Raw genomic sequence first — 21,810 nt, forward strand, 5'->3', positions numbered from 1 at the left:
AATTTATTATAGCATGTTAAAATTGCCACTTTATAGACCTGAGCAAAAGTGTGCCTTTTTTGGGTGTGTCCTTTAAATTGAATTAGAGCACATGCCCGGTCAAGGTCAAGAATACACATATCTTACACCTATACACGATGTAACAGGTCTTCAGTTACACCAACAGGGCAAAAATAGCATACTGGGTAAAGTAGCAATAAAACAAATGTGATCTTTAGCATATAAAAGTGTACTCACCTTAAAATAATCGCAGCGGGTCACAGGAGAAAAATCTCATAAGAACTCAATATTTCCTCTCATGTTGATTATTTGTGAGTGAGTTTTTTCCTCAGACATAAGCTGAATGAGCTGATGATGGCACACAGAACCGCCAACATTTCATTTTCACACTGCTTGCCTTACAATAACCAGCTGTGCCAAAACAATAACAAGTGATATATAAATCTACAATACTGTATGCTTACTGTATAATGTTAACCATCTTATCATTCTATCTACTATGTGCCATACTACAACCAATCTCTTTTATTTTAATAAACAGATCATCTGATACAAAATATTGAAAGGTATGCTGCTGGAGACTTGCCATTGGCTGTTGCATTTGAATAAATAATTAGGTCAGTCTAAGAAAGGATTAGAGGGGCTATTTTGGGGATGTTTTACTATAAATATTATTTTGTTTCATGTAATTATGTTTTATATTATTACGTTTAATGTAATAATGTGTTAAATTGTCTGATTTAAATTTTAAAGATCATTTTTTTTAACTTACCATTGTAGAGATCAGTAGTACAATTTATGTGGTTAAATACTACTGCAGATGGTGCATACCGGCACAGAGTAAGTGCTCAAATGAATTAACGTAATCAAATTCACATATTTTTATATTAAATAATAAGATTGACCATGGGGCACGCTGTGTCATCTGGGGAGCACTGCCACCTAATGCTCCCCTTGCCGATGGGCCTGTTGTAATTGAAACTTAATTGTGCTGTCAATTATCTTTTCTCTCTCACTCTCTCACTCTCTCTCTCTTCACTAAACAGGCTAAATCTGAAGGACCTAATTTTTCACATGCTTGCAGGGAATGGTTTATCAAAACAAAGTTACTGGTTTGATCTTTTTCATAGGTTGATAGAAGCACTTGGGACCTAATTATAGCACTTAAACATGGAAAAAGTCAGATTTTCATGCTATGACCCCTTTAAAAAAGACACAGCACAGGGCCCTCTAGTGGTCAGCTTGCTGATTGAGAAAGGAAACTTATTTCACACAGAAAAATTTAAAGGGGCCATTGCGTGAAAATGTTAGCATTGCCACTTTGTAGGTGTGAGCAAAAATAGGTCATTGAAATTAGGCTTTCCTTATGATGTCATAAGGATATCTAATTAGAATAATACAGCCGCCTTAAAGGGGACATATTATGAAAATCTGACTTTTTCCATGTTTAACTGCTATAATTGTGTCCCCAAGTGCTTCTACCAACCTAGAAAATGTGAAAAAGATCAACCCAGTAACTTAGTTTTGGTAAACCATTCTCTGTAACTATGTGAAAAAATAGGTAATTGTAATTTGGCCCTTATTGTGATGTCAGAATAAGGTAATACCGCCCCCTTTATCTGCACTATCCAACCACAGCACAGCTATTTAGTACAGAGAGAAAGAGAGAGAGAGAATAATTCATAGCACAATAGAGTTTCAATTGCAACAAACCACCATCATTATGATCAGTGGTTGCACTTCATCCGCTCATTTGCATTTCATATGACACACCCAAAACGGCACACTTTTGCTCAGACCCTAGATTTAGATTAAGTTTACATCTTAAACAAATCTCAAAATATGTCCCCTTTAATGTACACTATCCAACCACAGCACTGCCATTTAGTGCAGAGAGAAAGAAAGAAAGAGAAAATAATTCACAGCACAATTGAGTTTGAATTGCATCAAACCACCATCATTGTGATCAGTGTTTGCACTCCATCAGCTCATTTGCATTTTAAAAGACACACCCAAAACGACACATTTTTGCTCAAACCTAAAAAGTGGCAATGCTAACATTTTCACGCTATGACCCCTTTAAAGGGGTCATAGCATGAAAAGTAGACTTTTTTCATGTTTAAGTGTTATAGTTGGGTCCCCGATGCTTCTATCAACCTAGAAAATGTGATGAAGATCAACCCAGTAACTTAGTTTAAGTAAGCCATTTTCTGCAAGCATGTGAAAAATTAGGTCGTTAAGATTTCGCCTGTTTTGTGAGGTAGGTAGCAAGGCAAATTACAATAATACTGCCCCTTTATCTGCAATATCCAACCACTGCACTGCCATTTAATGCAGAGAAAGAGGGAGAAAATAAGGACTTGACAGCACAATTGAGTTTCAATTACAACAAACCACCATCATTGTGATCAGTGTTTGCATTTCATCAGCTCATTTGCATTTCAAAGGACACACCCAAAAACGTCACACTTTTGCTCAGGCCTACAAATGTGCGATTTAACATGCTATAATAAATTATATGTAGAGTATCTGTGAGCTAAAACTTCACACACACTCTCTGGGGACATCAAAGATTTATTTTAAATCTTAAAAATATATCATAATATTACCCCTTTAAAGGCGGAGTCCATGATGTTTGAAAGCCAATGTTGATATTTGAAATCACCTAAACAAACACGCCCCTACCCCAATAGAATCTGGACCTTCTGTTGATAGACCCGCCCCACACATACGCAACCCGGCATTTGATTTGATTTGATTGGGTATAAGTGTGTTTTGGTAGACGGCCCGTCTAATTTTCCAAAGCGTTTTTCAAACATCGTGGACTCCGCCTTTAAATGAATATGGTCATGAGGTATTTGTCTTATCATTCATTTAAGAATAATAATCAAAATACCTGCTCAACAAAGTTGCACAAGCACAAAAAAATATATGTTCTACATAATATATATTTTAAATAACATCGCTAAAAATTCAATATAATATTTTATTACGTGTTGAATTTGAAAAGCTCTTCTAATTAAATATGCATCTTACGTAGATTGCGCTTGTTTAATGGAGAATACATAACTGCGTCAGACTTTTCGTATCACCTCCGCTTAAAAAGCTCCAATCTAATCTTGTTTACATGAAATAAGCCTGCTCCAGAGCAGGTTTAATCGTATGGGCCAGTTACTATGACAGCTACTCTAGGATGAGCTTCAAAGAACCAAATAACCCAAGATCAAGCCAAATCATCAACAATCAAATCCAGCTAACTGAGTAACCAATGTACGAAGAACGGACCCAAGGTTATAAATCTTAACAACATTCTTTACACAATTATTCAGCTTTTTGAATTGTTTAGTAATACTGAAGTCTTTTATAGACTCATTGTAGAAGCCATAAAGTAAAATACAAACACAACACAATACTGTGTATTGTAAACATGATGTTTATGTGTTTATAATGTCCATGTTAAAGGGGCCATGGCACAAGACTTTTTTAAGATGTCAAATAAATCTTTGGTGTCCCCAGAGCACATATGTGAAGTTTTAGCTTAAAATACCATATAGATAATTTTTTATAACATGTTAAAATTGACACTTTGTAGGTGTGTGCAAAAATGTGCCGTTTTGGGTGTGTCATTTAAAATGCAAATGAGCTGATGAAGTGCAAACACTGATCACAATGATGGTGATTTGTTGCAATTGAAACTCAATTGTGCTGTGAATTATTTTTTCTCTCTCTTTTTCTCTGCACTAAATGTCAGTGCTGTGATTGGATAGTGCACATTAAGGGGGCGGTATTATTCTAATAAGAGCTCCTTATGACATCATAAAGAGGGCCAAATTTTAATGACCTATTTTTGTTTGTGCTTGTAGAAAATGGTTTACCAAAACTAAGTTAATGGGTTGATCTTTTTCACATTTTCTAGGTTAATAGAAGCACTGGGGACACGTTTATAGCACTAAAACATGGAAAAAGTCTAATTTTCATGCCATGGCCCCTTTAACTTGTTCAGTTGTGTTTACCCTGTGGTGAATGTGAGGAATTGCACCTGTTCTTGCATTTCCTGTAGGCAATCATATTTGACAGGAAGGGATGTCAGAGGCCATTACACTCGCATATGAGGCGACAGGCTGCCTCCAAAAACCCACACTAACGATCTTTGCACTTGACCACTTTACTACTAGCATGATGCATTTCCTGTATTTTGCCCAAGTTTTCTAGTGGGTGTGAAGATCCCAAGTGTGCATATTGAATTAACTCACACAATAATGTTGTTTCCAATTATGTGATAAAAGCAGTTGCAGATGTTTTACAAAATACATAACAATGTATGCACCAATGAAATATGCAACACTTTCACTACCAAAATAATATGTAATATCCATTTATTAACTTACAATTAAAAGTCTCTGCGACATCTCGCAGGGTTTGGATTAAAAAGCCTCACGATTTAAATCCATAGCATGATTCATGATGGGGAATGCTTAGCCTTTAATACCACTCTAAAGCAGTATTTGAGATAGTGTGGTTTTAGTTTGCTTTAAGGGCACTGCACTTTGCCAGTTTTAAGACATGGGACAGGCTTGCGCACTTACTTCCTGTTGCATACAAGCACTCTTGAGTGGCCAAGACCGCAAGTGTGGTATTTGGATGCAGCCGCTGATGTGAGTGGGTTCCTGTTTCGGCTGGACATCACAGAGTCACACATTTATTTGTCAAGTTTCTGTTTCTTACCTCTGTGAAAGCAGTAATGCTGTATTTGACCACCTTATCATCTTATCATCATGAAGTATTTCTTTATATTTTGATTAAGCAAAAAAAGTAAGCAAAAATCAGTTTCTCAGATTGCCCTGCAAGAAATAAACATCTTAAACCAGCACAAGATGGTCTGTGGGTCTTAACTGGTTTAAGATGGTCTATCTGGAGTCCAGCTGGTATTGTGTATCTTATTTATGTTATGCATTTTGTATGCACATTTTCATTTATTAATTTTGCTTGACCTGCAGATAAGGTCATATATCACCTTAAATTTATATTGAGCAGCATTAACACTTCATCTCTAAATACAATGTGTTAACCACAGCTGCCCAGAAGCTGAAAACCTCAGTGATGCTTTTAACTTCATCATTTCTACTGAGGTCTTTAAGTGATACGAGCGTCTGAAGGTAAGAGCAGGACTTTATTATCTCTATACACACATAAATGTTTCTCATTTCTAACAATTCATAGATACTGTACCTGTTAAAAGATTTTTTTTAATTATAGGCAGACCGTTCCACTTGTTGAGTATTTATAAAACAGATATAAAGATGCAAAAGCATTTTTATCATACTTGTAATGGATTCTGCCAACAAAGCCGAATTTCTGAAGAACCTGAGTCCGGGATTAGGCAGATTTGATTTGAAAGTATGTGATGAACGAATAATATGTGCCAATGGCATTCAGTTAATATCTTTATCTCATTTAGAAAACTTTTGCATTTGAGCTCCTCGTGTGTTTAGATGTTTAAAGGGATGCGGCTAACCAGACAGGAATAGTGAAGGTGAATTTCGTGTCCTTTAGTGAGAGTGCCGTTCAGTCACTGACTGGAGGTTTCTAGGTTTGTTGTAGATGAACTGTAGGTGTGTCGGTGCAGAGTCGGTGGCTGATTTGTTTGCAAGCAGCAATAACCTGAACTTGATGCAGCAGCAACTGATAGACAAGAGATGAAGAGATGTGTGAAGTGTGGTTTTTTGGGGTTCTGTAAAGTCATTCGTGTTGCTGTATTCTGAATAATTTGGAGTGGTTTGATTGAGCATTGCAATAGTTCAGTCTAGAAATGATCAGTGCCTGAACAAAGAGTTATGCCACATGTTGAGTTAGATATAAACTGATTTTCTTTGTGATGAGTTTAGTGAAGGTCAGATGTTCATCAGAGGCCAAATCTAAGTTTTTTGGTTGTTCTGGTTTGTGTTATGGTTGAAGTGCCTACAGTAGTTGAATGTTAAATTGTGCACATGAAATAATTTCTTCAAACAATAGAAATGAAAAAGCGGTCCACATAGATTAAGAATATAACGTTATATCATTAATGTGAATAGCACAGTGTAAGATAACTTTCTCTTGCATGTGATATAATGTGTAGTATTTTAAATCATATTTACATGTTTAAAAATGAATATGAAATATAAAATCAGATGATCCATCTTATCATAAAACTGTGAGATATTTCAGAGAGTTTATGAGAAACAAAGAAACTAAATGAGAAAAAGTGTTCAGTGTTGAGTTGAACACTTCATCATGTGTTGAATGTAGGTGTTGCTATGGTGATGTCAATCATGTTGGCTCCTCCTCTTCTGAGCTTTCTCCTCATGATTCACGGTGAGTCACTGATGTTATATTCAGACTTTATATTCATTATTCATACAAACCTTAAATTATCTTTTCTATAAAAAACTTTCATTATTCATGACTTCATAGTTTCTGTTCAGACTGTGCTGTTGTCTCAACATTATCTCAAACACACATTAACCTCAACTGACAGACAACCCAGCTAGAAATAAAAAGTTCTAAGAACGTTCCCTGAAAGTTCCCGAATGTTCCCAAAAACATTCTGCCAATGTTAAAAGCGGCTAGTTTTTTTTTAAGTTCTAGGAACGTTTCTGTTGTCTGAACGTTAGAGTAATGTTACATTTTACCATTTTAAACGTTATGACAATGTCATGTTTTAATGTTCAAACAATGTTTAAAACAACAGCTGTTTATTATATTGACTTGTTTAATTGTTATGTAAATGATAGAGAAACATTGCATTTTATTATTTTATAAAACATTATTTCTGTATGCAGTAAATATATTGCTGTAGAAAACTCAATTCACTTACTAGGTTTAGATGTTGATGTTTTGTTTCATTTTAAGTCACCCTTTTTGTGATTAGTGTTTGTTTTAGTTGGACTCTTGACAATTGACTTTTTGCTTGCTATTTTTTTCCTGGTTGTGTTAACTTTGTGTTAATGCACCACATTTGTTATGAACATGCCAAGTTAATAGTGTTATTCTGTGGTTGTTGGTACATAATGGTAAAGATCATCACCTAATTCATTTACTAATCAAAACTTTATTTTCTGTCAAAAATGTAAATGAGATCCAGCACTATCACAGCAGTTTGTCATTAAAGAGTTTTAGAATCTTTGGACAAAAAAAAAACGGCTGTATAATTGGGATGCACAAACATCAAGAATCAGACTATGAATCTCAATCATGGTGACAATTAAATGAAAAACTTCATGCTGGAATGCATGCTGGGTATTAACAAATTACAAACCTCATTCAGGACTCCCAGCATGCACTGCAGCATGGATAAATAAGGATTTTTTTTAACAATTTTAATTGTCACCATGGTTGAGATTCATAGTCTGATTCTTGATGTTTGGGCATCCCAACTATACAGCGGATATTTTTTGTCCAAAGTTTCTAAAACTCCTTAATGACAAACTGCTGTGAAAGAGTTGGATCTAATATACATTACTGGCAGAAAATAAACTTTTGATTAGTAAATGAATTAGGTGATGATCTTTACCATTATGTACCAACAACCACAGAAATACACTAATAACTTTTCATAACAAATGTGGTGCATTACCACAAAGTTAACACAACCAGGAAAAAAACAGCAGGCAAAAAGTCAAGTGTCAAGAGACCAACCAAAACAAACACGAACCACAACAAGGGTGACCCAAAACGAAACATCAACATCCAAACCCAGCAAGTGAATTGAGTTTTCTACAGTAATATATTTACTGAACATTCAGAAATAATGTTTTATAAAATAATAAAATGCAATGTTTCTCTATCATTTACATAACAATCAAACAAGTCAATATAATAAACAGCTGTTGTTTTAAACATTGTGTGAACATTAAAACATGACATTGTCATAACGTTTAAAATGGTAAAATGTAACATTACTCTAACGTTTAGACAACAGAAACGTTCCTAGAACTTAAAAAAAAACTAGCCGCTTTTAACGTTGGCAGAATGTTTTTGGGAACATTCGGGAACTTTCAGGGAACGTTCTTAGAACTTTTTATTTCTAGCTGGGAAAGATCTTTACACTTTAGATGTTATAGTGTTACTTTTCCTAAAGCTGCTGTTAATGTATTCATTGAGATCACTGTGTGTTTTAGGAGTTTATAGTGCTGATGATGGGTGGGGTGTGAATTACAGCTCTTCATACATCTGTGCACTAAAGGGTTCAACAGTGATAATAAACTGCACTTATAAATACCCTACTGGATATAAGATCAATAATGTGTTCTGGACTAAGATTAACAGTGAAAATCCTCCAGATCTGTCTGAGGACTCTGAATACAGTCAGAGGATTCAGTATCTGGGAGATAAACATCACGACTGCACCATGAGACTGACTGATGTGAGACAGACAGATTCACACGAATACTATTTCAGATTCATCACTGAAAAACCTGATGGGAAATGGATTGGAGCTCCGGGAGTGTCTCTTGATATTACTCTTGATATCACAGGTAAGTGAATTACTCTCTGATGATAATAATGTGTGTTGAATGACATGTAGATATCTGTATCTGTGTCTGTGTTGTTAGATCTTCAGGTGGAGTCATCAGGTGAGAGAGTGACAGAGAGACATTCAGTGACTCTTACATGTAAAAGCAGATGCAGTCTGCCTGACAGATCAACATTCATCTGGTTTAAAAACACACAGTCATTAAGTGAGAGAACAGACAGAAACAATCAACTCATCCTGCAGTCAGTTACAAGAAATGATTCAGGCAACTATAGCTGTGCTGTACAGGGACACAAACTCACATCACCTCATCAATATCTCAATGTCATCTGTAAGTAGCCTATAATTTTTATATTCTTCAAAGCTTATTGCTGTAAGTAAAGTGACACAATTACTACAGTATTTACCCAACAGTGTAAAGATAAATGAAGTGACCACTGTTGTTTGATTAAGTCATACTGTCCGACTTTTGATCATTTAAATGTAAATTTTATGATAAATTCCCTTGACCCCTGTAGGCTTTAAATGATGGAAGGTAATGTTGCAATTTATTTCATTAGATGCTCCGGATAAACCTGTAATCTCTATCAATCCATCTGGTGAAATAAAGGAGGGTGATTCAGTGAATCTGACATGCAGCAGTGATGCAAATCCACCTGTTCACAACTACAGCTGGTTTAAGAAGAATAAAACTGTTGCATCTGGCCAAACCTACATCATCTCAAAGATCAGATCAGATCACAGTGGAGAATACACATGCAAGTCAAGTAATACACTTGGACAGAAATATTCAGCAGTGACCTTAAATGTTTTATGTGAGTTAATCAAAAACAGCTTACAACATTTCAGCTCAGGTAACACAAAATATTGTACATTTACAAAAACAAAAATGTTTGTCAGATCCTCCAAAGAACGTGACAGCATCCATCAGTGGATCTGGTGAAATAATGGAGGGTGATTCAGTGAATCTGACCTGCAGCAGTGAATCAAATCCACCTGTTCAGATCTACAGCTGGTTTAAGGTGAATGAAACATCATCTGTTGGATCTGGACAGACGTACAGCATCACTAACATTAACTCCAGACACAGTGGATGGTTTTACTGTGAGGCTCAGAATAAAGTGGGATCTCAGAGATCTGATGCTGTATCACTCATTGTTAAAGGTATGAAACTGTGAGTTTAAAGAATATATGAAAAAACTAACCATTATTTTAATACCATCTTGTCACTTTTCATGTTTTAGAAGGAACAGACTCAGTCCTGTATGTAGTTTCTGGAGGCTTAGCTGTATGTGGAGGTTTCATTTTCATTCTCATCATCTTGTTTGTGTGGTGAGTTTATTCCGACTAAGATAAAGAAAAGTTTGACAAACAAACCTTAGCTGAGAGTCTCCAGAAGCCCTGTCTTATATCTCAGAGCCTTAATATCTCAGGATCTTTTTGATCACAAAAACACCAACATAACACAAACTCTTTTAATACCAACATAACAGAACACTAAACATTAATATGTCTCCTCATTATTTCATCTTGATTAAAAATGCATGAAAGCACACTTAATTTTTTACATTTGCTCTCATTATTCTGTCAATAATGAGAAATATGCAAAGCATGCTGGGAACTGAAAAACTCCTGCATAAATGTGAAAAAAATTGCTTTGAATTAACATGTTTAAGATAAGTGGATGAGGAGAAAAATTTATTGATGTATGTAATGATGAAACTATGTTTGAAACAGAAACTGCATCAATCATGTTAAATCAAAATTATTTGTTTAAGTAAAGTGAACAGCATTACAATTTTTTGAGTGTGGAATTGAACCTCTCTGTCTCTGATGTCCTTGGTGAAGGACAAGACCTGGAAACAGAAAAACTCCTCTCAACCAAGGCCTTACATGCAAATTTTCTAAAAAATGTTCTATTAAGTTTATATTATTAAATTCATTCTTTATTACAGGAAGTGCAAACACAGACCTGATGACATCAGACAAAATCAGGTAAAATCAAACAATAAACTGACCACAGATCAGTAAGAATCATTCACAGTGGAAATGCAAATGTTAATTTAGGCTTTTAAACCGACAGTATAGTGAGAGTAATAAGTTTGATTAACAGGAAAGTAAATTAGTTTTTAGTATTTTATAGCTGGTAAAGTTAAAGTATTATCTGGTTTTCTTTTAAATATAGTTTATATCTGCATTTTACATAAAAAATAATAAAACTATCTCATGAATGGCACCTCTGGTATACACAGGCTTTTTATCCAAATGTTACCATATATTTATTATTATTATTATTATTATTATTATTATTATTATTATTATTATTATTATTATTATTATTATTATTACAGACAATAGTTAAGATTTGTTTTGCTCTCAATATAGAATAATATGTATTCAACTGTAACAAAGAGAGTCTCAGATCCTGAATATAGACATGCTGAGGAGATCCAGTATTCAACCGTCCAACACATCAAAGACATGAAGACTGAAAATGATGAGATGATGCTGAAAAGGTGACAAATTATGACACATTTAAAAAATATTATATATTTTTAGCTCCTAAAATAAAAACCCTTTAAAGGTGCAGTGTATAAATTTCATCTGGTGGTGAGGTTGCGAATTGCAACCTACGGCTCAGTCCACTGCTCACCCCTCGCTTTTGAAACGCATAGAGAAACTATGGTAGCCAGCACCAGAAAAACATGTCATCAACGGAGACAACTTAGTGAAAAAAGTTTGTCCATTAAGGGCTTCTGTGCAAACATGGCGGCACAAAATGGCGACTTCCACGTAAGGGGACCCTCTGTATATGTAGATAAAAATGTCTCATTCTAAGGTAATAAAAACATAACGGTTCATTATTAAAAGGTCTTTATACACCCCTGATAATATAGTTTTGTATATTATTTTTCATTTCTGTCAAGAGATCCTTTTAAAAATCACACACTGCACCTTTAATTGTACCCTAAAAAAATATTTTTTCAGCTTCTGCATTATATGTGGTTGTGCTATCTCATATCATATTTTTTCCACAGATCTGCTGTTCATTTTAAGGAGGATGAATCAGTGATGTATAGTACAGTCAAGTGATCCATCAGTTCCTAAGCTGGGACCTTAAAATTTCCTAATGTTAATCATAGGCAAAGTGTTAAAAAGCAGTTGGACTTATGACAGTGTATTTCTGTACCAAATGCACTTCACCGGGGTTTGTACAAGTTTTGGAACGTTTTTTCATACGCAACAATCTTGCCTTATTTATTTTATGAGCAATTTCAGTGCAGGTAAACAGTGGAAATCGTTATATGAGCACTTTAAAGGGGTCATATTATGACATTTTGTAAAGATGTAAAATAAGTCTTTGGTGTCCCCAGAGTGCGTATGTCGATTTTTAGCTCAAAAAACCCCACAGATAATTTATTATAGCATTTTAAAATTGCCACTTTGTATAGGTTTAAGAAAAAAATAAAAATTGAATTAAACTCAAAAAATTGAAATTGAAAATGTTCTGTCTCTTTCTCTGCACTAAATGGTAATGCCAGTGCAGATTAAGGGGCAGTATTACTTTAATAATACTTGCTATCTACGTCACAAAACTGGCGACCCAGGAACTTAGTTTTGTTAACCATTCTCTGTAAGCATGTGAACAATTAGATCATTCAGATTCGCCTGATTTGTGACATAGGTAGCAAGGCCAATTACAATTATTGACAGCACAGTTGAGTTTTTCAAGCGGTATAGAGATAAGTCAATTGTGTGAAAAATACCACATTTTTTACACACGAAACATAAACACATGTTATATTGCACACCATAAACACAATCATAGCTTAAATCTCAGGAAAAAACTGGACCTTTAAACGAAATATAATTATTTTGCAGCACAGCCCCCCCTAGTGGACAACTTGCAATGAGGCCTGAGCAGAACATTACAATGTTAAAACAATGAAATAAATGTCCTACAGGTTATGAATCTTAACAACATTCTTTACAGAATTATTCAGCTTTTTAAACTTGTTTTAAACACTTTAAATAAAAATAAATTAGTGTAAATGAATCTGTTTGTAAAACTTTAATAAAGTCTATTGAGTCCTCTGGTGGCTGAACTGAGAATCATTTAATTCTTCTTCTGATGTCTTGCTGTCTGTATTATCTTCTTATGCCACATCCTCCAAAATGAATACAAACTTGACAACAACTAGAGACACAACAACTATTTTAGACACATTACATGCAGATATTTGTGCACATTCTTCTTCATCATCACAGGTCACAATGACTGAAGTCTTTTATAACAATAGCTACATTTACATAGACACCTTCTGCCTCAATCTTTTTTTTTACATTAACACTTAATATGGTGATCGGATTGTATGTGTTTATATGGCACAAACTTGAAATCAGATTTAATCATTTGACATGCGCATATTGCACAAATACAGTTTTGCACTGTTTCAAGATATACATACAAATCATCCTCCTAAAATCACGGTGGGTCTATTTCAGGTCCTAAGTAATAAACTCTGAGCCCATGAAGCTTTGTGCCTTGCAGATTATCAAGCAGTAGCAAAAACACCTATTCACATGTGCCTAAAAAACGTGTTTTACTTCACGCGATGATGCAGAGACCATCCGCAAAAGCGAATTCAAACATACACATTTGTGGATCAGAGTATAAATCATGGACTGACCAGACAGCTCTGTCTCGTATCACTTTACAGGGGATTGGAAGGAGATTAGGAACATTTTAAGATCATCATGTGACTTAACTCATGTCTTTACGCCGATTCTACGTCATTGCACGCATGCCTATGCCCCACACTCCAGTCCAGTAGGTGGCGGAAATGCACCTTGCCAACGTCATTATAAAAGAAAAGAAGATTGCACATGAGCAGAGCGTCCCAGGCTGTGGCTGTTTCTCAATGTCAAGGATACTTCCTTGCCAGGACTGGTCTTTCCAAGTCACTTCCTGCAGAGGCGAGAGGAGGCTCCTCTTTGAAATTTGGAGAACACCTAAATGGAACAGGCTAGCAAGTGCACGTCATTGTGTCATTACATCAGTGAAAAGGTGTGCTTTCGGCGCTGCGTGCATAGGATTGTGGGTGATTTGAGAGCGCGAAGAGAGAAGGATACACATATGCATCCTTTCCTGTATATTGGTTATTCTTCGAACAAAGGACTCAGTCCTTTGGATCCTCGACATTGGAACAGTCTTTCGACGGATGTCGATGACGTAGCATCCTCGAAATTCTGGCTTCCGAGGATCCTTCCTTGATTGAGAAACAGCCTGTGTCTCAATTCCAAGAATTCAAAGAACGGACTTGTATTCTAATGGAGAATGGTCTTGCCAGGCAACCTTGGAAGAACAAACTCAGAAGGTCGCAAGAACACAGAATGCACTTGTGAGAAATGAGATGTGTGCGATCTTCCTGTTGGTCACCTGACCTCACCGGATATCTGCACTCAATGCATCCTAGATATCAAGAACACATCCGGGAATTTTCATGCGTCCTCTGTACTTGTGTTCTTGAGAATTGGAATTGGAAACTTCAACAGTTAGTGATGACGTAGAGCGAGAACACAAGGATGCAAGATCGCGGACGAACACATTTTGAGAGACAGCCCCAGTTTCCCTTATCAATCCAATCAAGTGTTTTTTTTTCTTGTCTTTTAAGCGGATTACAAAAGGTATAAACCACCTCTCTCAAACCAATTAGATTTTAAATTGGTTTGGCTCTTTTTATTTTGATTGAGGTGTTGTATGGAGCATTTTTATTTGGATTGAATATTTAAACCGATTACAACTGTCCATGTAAAAACAACTATTGTTGTAGAAGGCACAAAGTAAAATATAAATGTAACACAATACTTTGTATTGTAAATATGATGTTTATTTCCCTGCAAGTAAGCCTACGATGGCCCTTTATGGGCCCACTTAGGGCCAGCCTAAGGGCCCTGCGCAGGTTTGCTCACTGGCAAAACGTTGGCCCCTTAGCGCTGGCCCTGCACGGGCAGCCCTCACTTAGCCCCAGGAAGTCCTCATACAGCAATTTACATCTTACTTGTAGAGTAATTTTCTTACTTTAAGTTTACTTATTTATTTTTATTTAAAGTCACCACTATTGTGATCAGTGTTTGTTTTAGGTGAATGTGACTCTTGACTTTGATCTTGTTCAGTCTTTTTAATTGCTATAACTTTGTGTTTGTTTGTACATAATATCAAACATCATCACATATATATATAAAATAGTTTGTTAAATTTGGTTTGATTATTTATTAAATACTCATCTGAAATGTAATTTTCTGTTAACACTAAAATACCACAGTGGAAGACCCAGAACTCTTGTCCATCTGAAGGATTTTGAAAAACTTGTGCGCTTAAAAAAACTCTGTGGTGTAAATTAGACACACAAACATCAAGAATCAGGGTATGAATCGCAACATTGGTGACAAGAAAAAGAGTAAAAAATTTTCATTATTTATTTATGCTGCAGTGCATTCTGGGAGTCGTGGATGAGATTTGTAATTTGATGACACCCAGCATGCATTGCAGCATAACACTTTTCATTTTATTGTGACAATTTTTGTGATTCATACTTCTTGATGTTTGTGTGTCTACATTATACAGTGGTTAATTTTAAGTGTCAGTGTTTTAAAGTTCTTCAGAAAGCGACAAACGGCTATAAGAGAGCTAGATCTTATACGTAGTATCACATTATTGTCAGAGAAAGATGCTTCTGATAAGTGTGCAAACATTAAATTAATACATACGTTTTCTAGATGATGTTTAGACTTTATGTACAGTATTAACCACCATCAAAGAATTTGCTCTATAACCTTTTCTTTGCCGTAAGAAACATGTTGTTAACTCACAAAGTTATAGCAGTCAAAAAACTGAACAAGGTAGGAGTAAAGAATCAAGTTCGACTAAAACAAACACTGATCACAATAATGGTGGCTTTAAAAGAAACAAAAGTAAGAAAATTACAAATAAGATGTAAAATGCAATTTTAGGTTTCAGACAGAGATGGTGAGAGAGAGGATAACAAAGCTTTTAATTCTGTTTCAGTGTTACTTTTTTAACACTCTGTAAGATTGGGACAATATATACATCCAGCAATGTTTATTTAACTCTGGGGATTTTGCTGTATGAGGACTTCCTGGGGGCTAAGTGAGGGCTGCCCATGCCGGGCCAGTGCTAAGGGGCCAACATTTCGCCAGTGAGCAAACCTGCGCTGGGCCTTTAGGCTATGCCCATATACAGGGCCTTCGTAGGCTTACTTGCAGGATTGTTAACTTGTTCAGTTGTGTTATACCCTGTGGTGAAGGCGAGGAATTGCACCTGCTCTTGCATTTCTCGTAGGTAGTCATATTAGACAGGAAGTGGTGTCAGAGGCCACTACACTAATATATGGGGAGAAGTTTCTGTTTCCCCTGGACGTCACACAATCACACATTTATTTGTCATGTTTCTGCTTCTTACCTCTGTGAAAGCAGTAATGCTGTGTTTGACCGCCAATGAAATTGTTTATTATCATGAAGTATTTCTTTATATTGTGATTAAGCAAAAAAGTAAGCAAAAATCGGTTTCTCAGATTGCCCTGCCAGAATTAAACATCTTAAACCAGCCCAAGATGGTCTGTGGTTCTTAAAAGGTTTAAGCTGGTCTAACTGGAGTCCAGCTGGGCATGTGTATCTTATTTTATGCATTGTGTATGTCACAGAGTGACTTTGAAAGGGCAGAACCGAAAGTGGTGGAGAGAAGCCTCAGTTACCTTCAACATACTTACCTTATGCCAAAAGCTAAGAGCCAGCATATTGTGTTGTACGCCCGTTTGTAAGCCCAAGCGAAGCCCCAGTTACCTTCAACATACTTACCTTATGCCAAAAACTAAGAGCCAGCATATTGTGTTGTAAGCCTGCCTATAAGCCCAAGCGAAGCCCCAGTTACCTTCAACATACTTACCTTATGCCAAAAGCTAAAGCCAGCATATTGTGTTGTACACCCACCTGTATGCCCAAGCAAAGACCCAGTGCCCTCCTGGATGTTCACCGTATGCCCGGAGCCAAGAGACCTAAATGCCCCCCCCCCATGCTATGAGAAACCGAGGACAGAGACCCTTTTTTTTAAGTATTTAATTTTCCCCTACATGTATTTTTAATATGTCTGGTCATTGGGGTGTTTTGGGACCTCCTCGGGTTGGAAGTGAAGGAGGAACGTGACCTGCGACAGGGGCAGTCCGCTCCCATCTGTGACATGTACATGTATGCACATCTATATTTTTTCAATTGGCTTCTGTGCCCAGACTGCAGATGAGGTCATATATCATCTTAAATTGAAGTTGAGCAGTATTAACACTTCATCTCAAAATACAATGTGTTAACCACAGCTGCCCAGAGGCTAAAACCTCAGTGATGCTTTTAACTTCATCATTTCTACTAAGGTCTTAAAGTGATAAGAGCATCTGAAGGTAAGAGCAGGACTGAACAATTCATAGATACTGTACCTGTTATTTTTTTAAATATATATAAAACTTGTCAAAACATGTTTATTATTATGTTATCATGTTATTATTTTGTTTTATGGTGCTACTTAGCTGTATTTTTTTAAGTTATGAAGGTTTAAATCAAAACAAACCAACTGCAGTTGAATTGAAATTTATTGGAATGCACAACCAAAAAACAAGATTTCTGAACAATTAAAAAAAAACTTTGGTTATCTCGTTTTGCAACGAAACTCTTCATATATATATTTTCTTGTAAATGAGCATTTTTTATTAAATTCTGCCAACAAAGAGTTTTTTTCTGTTGGACAATTGGAAAAGATAAAGAGAGGTGTGACGTGTGGAGTTTTGGGGTTCTGCAAGGTCATTCTAGTTGCTGAATTTTGAATTATTTGGAGAAGTTTGATAGACCAGCAGGCCGAGCATTGCAGTCGTTCAGTCTAGAAATGATCAGTGCCTGAACAAAGAGTTATGCCACATGTTGAGTTAGATATGAACTGATTTTTCTGATGCTGTGTGATGTAATCTGCATGACCGTGTTATCTTTGTGTTCAGTGAAGGTCAGCCGGCCGTCAAAGACTACATCTACGTTTTTTGGTTGTTCTGGTTTGTGTTATGGTTGTAGTGCCAGTAGTTGGATGTTATATTGTGCACAGGAAATTATTTCTTCAAACAAAAGAAATGAAAAAGCGGTCCACATAGATTAAGAATATAAAGTTATATCATTAATGTGAATAACACAGTGTGTGATATTATCTTGGGTGTGATATAATGTCTGGTATTTTAAAACAAATTTACAACAGTTTTGTATATTACATATAAATCAGATGATCACTCATCATTGTAAAACTGTGAGATATTTCAGTGAGTTTATGAGAAACAAAGAAACTTAATGAGAAAAAGTCTTCAGTGTTGAGCTGAAACACTTCATCATGTGTTGAATGTAGGTGTTGCTATGGTGATGTCAATCATGTTGGCTCCTCCTCCTCTGATCTTTCTCCTCATGATTCATGGTGAGTCATTGATGTTATATTCAGACTTTATATTCATTATTAATAAAAAACAAATAAAAAAAATTCTCCCATAAAATCACTTAATTCATCATTTGATTTTTTTTTTAATTGTTGCTGTTTTGATATCATAGTTCTGTCTCAGCTGTTACAGTTTTTGCCTATTGCTTACACACTTTTTGCAAAATTTGGCTCATTGTGTCAAAACTCTACACACAAGGCACACAGACATAGCACTTGGAGATTAACAACTCACATCCATGCCAAAATGAAACACTGCAATCAAAACTTAGCACTCCTTTCTAAAAATGAAATTCTTGTAACAAAACCATACACACAAGCACCATTTGAATTACTCTTTCATATCACCAGCAACACACTGATCCGCTTTATATATAACACTGCAGTCTTTGTGGTTTTATTTTTATCGTAATTTTCTTAGACTCAGTCTTTAGTAAAACTCAAAAGTAGATTTATTTAAAGATATATTTATTTGTTTAAATTTATTCAGTAATCAAACAAGAGTTTTTACCCTAAAAAAAAAACATTCTTAAAGGAATAAAGAAAAATAGAACCACAAGTCATCACATTTAGCCACAAAACAAAAGTAAAAAACAAAACAAATACTGGATAAAATGCTATTGTGGGGAAAAACACACTTGTTTTGTGTTTGTGTGCACATGTATGTGTGTGGTGGGGGCCTGGGGGGTCTTATGGATCCCTCCTTCTGTTCGGATCTGGCCACAAGACCTCGTCGACATCACAGGCGACATATACTTCACAGCACTACTCATTTTTGAATAGTACTGTACAGTAATACTGTAATATGATACAGAATCATGTGACACATACAGTAGGTACAGGAGTAGAAACTTGAAGATATACCTGTTCTCCAGTCGGAATGTTCTTAGTATTGACGGTACTGTGTAGCGACTGAGGTTAGGGTGGACTCTTTGCCCAGCCTCTCTCATAGATAGGCCATGATTTATGACATGGTCCACCAGAGTAGCCCTGATGTCATCCGATACACGTCTCCGCACTGGTCCTTGTCTTTGTCCTCTTCCATGTCCACGTCCAACTCCTCTCTCTCTCTTTGTCCTCCTCTTACTCTTACTCGCATTGCCTCCATGTTTGCACAGTTCTCAGAATGTCTTACCTGAGGCCTATTTGTAGTGCTAAGACTCAGACCGATTGGTGTTCTGTTTTCTGTACAAGTGTATTCAGGTGTGTATGTAAGTGCCTATAATTGCCAGATGACTTTTGCATTTTGAACAGAGTGTTTTCCCAATGATAATAGGTGATTTCGTTTTTGAAAAATGTGTCTAATGTAAGAAAACGTGTGTAGTGTTTCGCAATAAGTGTGCTACAGAATTGCAAACAAAGTGCAAAGTTGACAATGTGTTTAAGCTATGTGTGGCAATGTGGAACACAAAAGGGAATTACAAATGAAACTAATTTCCGACTACGCCACCCGGAATATACCGGGAAATTAAACTAAGGCACGAAGGTTCGTTGTCAAAGATGGGGCGAGAAGGACAACCCAAATATAGAAAAATATATAAATTCTTTATTTTATAGAGTAAAAAAATAATCATCCCTCAAGAGTCACAATTTAAGCTTCACAACACATACGGAAAAAAGACAATAAAATTAAAGTGAGAGTTGCTGGCAGGGATTGTGTAGTTTACACCCCACACTCAATACCGCAAAGTTAGTGAAGCACTGCAAAACAGCAAACCGCAATTTGTGAATTTCAATCCCCAGCCAACGCATCCCACTTCAAACAAAATACAATCAAAACAGTTAAACTTATACAAAAAGACAGACATTAATAACAAAACATAAAACAAAAACAAAAAGCATAATCAAAGCAATTTAATAAACCGACAAACAACCATAAGCGGCAGCTGAAGGTAGTTGGGTCACGTGCTCCCAGCGACCAGAGAGAAAGGCTGCACTTTAAAAGGAGTGGATAAAAGTCAATTCAGACCTTCATGATCACAGTCCCGTAATCAAATGACGTGGTCTAGGCCGTCAGCACCCAGTCGATGCCGTCAGCACCCCACCTCAGCCCTATAGCAGCCTAAAGGAGAGCAATATCATTGTCGCAGATTCGTGAGCGTCCAACTACCAAATTTGAGCAAATGAGACCCAGGCAAGGCAGCAGTGCAGTCATCTCAGATTAACACTCGTCCCATTCAATGTGGTTACGGACACCGTGAAGGCGTAGGCTACATGTCACCAATTCATTCCCAAAGGTTACGAACATCACATACTCGGCGATGAGACACCCGATGGAACGAGCATTATCCATTCATTCATTCATAAAACCCGCGTCCGCCAAGAGGGCGGTACCACTGGATGACGCATCTCGCTCCCCAACCTCTCAGGGCTTTTATACCCTCTGAATTAACATCCAATTGGTCTGTGGTTTTACCACACGTTGACCAATGACTAGAATATACGTCATCCTGCTACATTCCACCCCCACAATATGAATCGTCGCCCCGACGATTACTTAACTACGGGTCTCCATCGCCAGGCTGGAAACCAAGCTACCCCAAATTAGACATGACGTCTGAAAGGAGCTAAAATCCCAATATAACCCTTCCTCTACCTTTACGCAAGTGACATTAACGGTGCCCTTCTGACGAGCAACCCCGACCGCAAGAACTTCTCCTGCGCTCTAAAATCCGCCAGGTGGTTCCATCGCACATTCTGCGAGACCCCATCTGACAGAACAATGACGCTTGGGGGGGACTATTAAATCCTTACCGCTACCAGTTGAAACCACAGGCAACTGCTGCTTCAGCAATACCCTAGCTACAACTTGCCACTCCGTCACTAAAACGCATTAACAACGGTCATAATTACCTCTGCCACAGGAGCTTCTCCTGGACTTTAAAATTTCTCCGCTGGTTCCACCCCAGATACTGAGGGACCCCAGCTTAGAACATGACCACTGTATAATTAAAAACTAAGGTTAATTCCCTCCCCATTTCCGCAACGACTTACCACCTGAAGTAGTAAGCACCAATCACTGGAACTTTTCCAACCGGACACACACTGCGGCCTTGCATTAAGAAAAAAAAAAACATACACTCATACACTCAAAACATATGATACACTTAACCAAAAAGAAACGAAAAGAATATAATAATAATAATAATAATAATAATTCCAACTCGCCCCAAGACTATGACAATCCTGCCGACTACGCCAAATGTGGCAATGTGGAACACAAAAGGGAATTACAAATGAAACTAATTTCCGACTACGCCACCCGGAATATACCGGGAAATTAAACTAAGGCACGAAGGTTCGTTGTCAAAGATGGGGCGAGAAGGACAACCCAAATATAGAAAAATATATAAATTCTTTATTTTATAGAGTAAAAAAATAATCATCCCTCAAGAGTCACAATTTAAGCTTCACAACACATACGGAAAAAAGACAATAAAATTAAAGTGAGAGTTGCTGGCAGGGATTGTGTAGTTTACACCCCACACTCAATACCGCAAAGTTAGTGAAGCACTGCAAAACAGCAAACCGCAATTTGTGAATTTCAATCCCCAGCCAACGCATCCCACTTCAAACAAAATACAATCAAAACAGTTAAACTTATACAAAAAGACAGACATTAATAACAAAACATAAAACAAAAACAAAAAGCATAATCAAAGCAATTTAATAAACCGACAAACAACCATAAGCGGCAGCTGAAGGTAGTTGGGTCACGTGCTCCCAGCGACCAGAGAGAAAGGCTGCACTTTAAAAGCAGTGG

The 21,810-nt window shown here is 36.6% G+C and overlaps 1 protein-coding gene and 1 long non-coding RNA gene across 2 annotated transcripts; both read left to right on the plus strand.

Moving 5' to 3' along the window:
* Nucleotides 1–6,308: 6,308 nt before the first annotated feature.
* Nucleotides 6,309–9,690, plus strand: LOC129445219 (B-cell receptor CD22-like). The gene is made up of 5 exons (XM_073860018.1): nucleotides 6,309–6,351; nucleotides 8,157–8,513; nucleotides 8,592–8,843; nucleotides 9,073–9,327; nucleotides 9,413–9,690. The coding sequence occupies exons 1-5, from the start codon at nucleotides 6,309–6,311 to the stop codon at nucleotides 9,688–9,690; spliced, it is 1,185 nt and encodes a 394-aa protein (XP_073716119.1).
* A 64-nt stretch (nucleotides 9,691–9,754) lies between these two features.
* On the plus strand, nucleotides 9,755–12,528 carry LOC141363572 (uncharacterized). Its single transcript, XR_012369083.1, has 4 exons — nucleotides 9,755–9,844; nucleotides 10,468–10,507; nucleotides 10,898–11,028; nucleotides 11,551–12,528. It is a non-coding gene; the product is annotated as an uncharacterized lncRNA (long non-coding RNA).
* Nucleotides 12,529–21,810: the final 9,282 nt, after the last annotated feature.

This window comes from Misgurnus anguillicaudatus, chromosome 3 (genome assembly GCF_027580225.2).
Source record: "Misgurnus anguillicaudatus chromosome 3, ASM2758022v2, whole genome shotgun sequence".
NCBI lineage: Eukaryota > Metazoa > Chordata > Actinopteri > Cypriniformes > Cobitidae > Misgurnus > Misgurnus anguillicaudatus.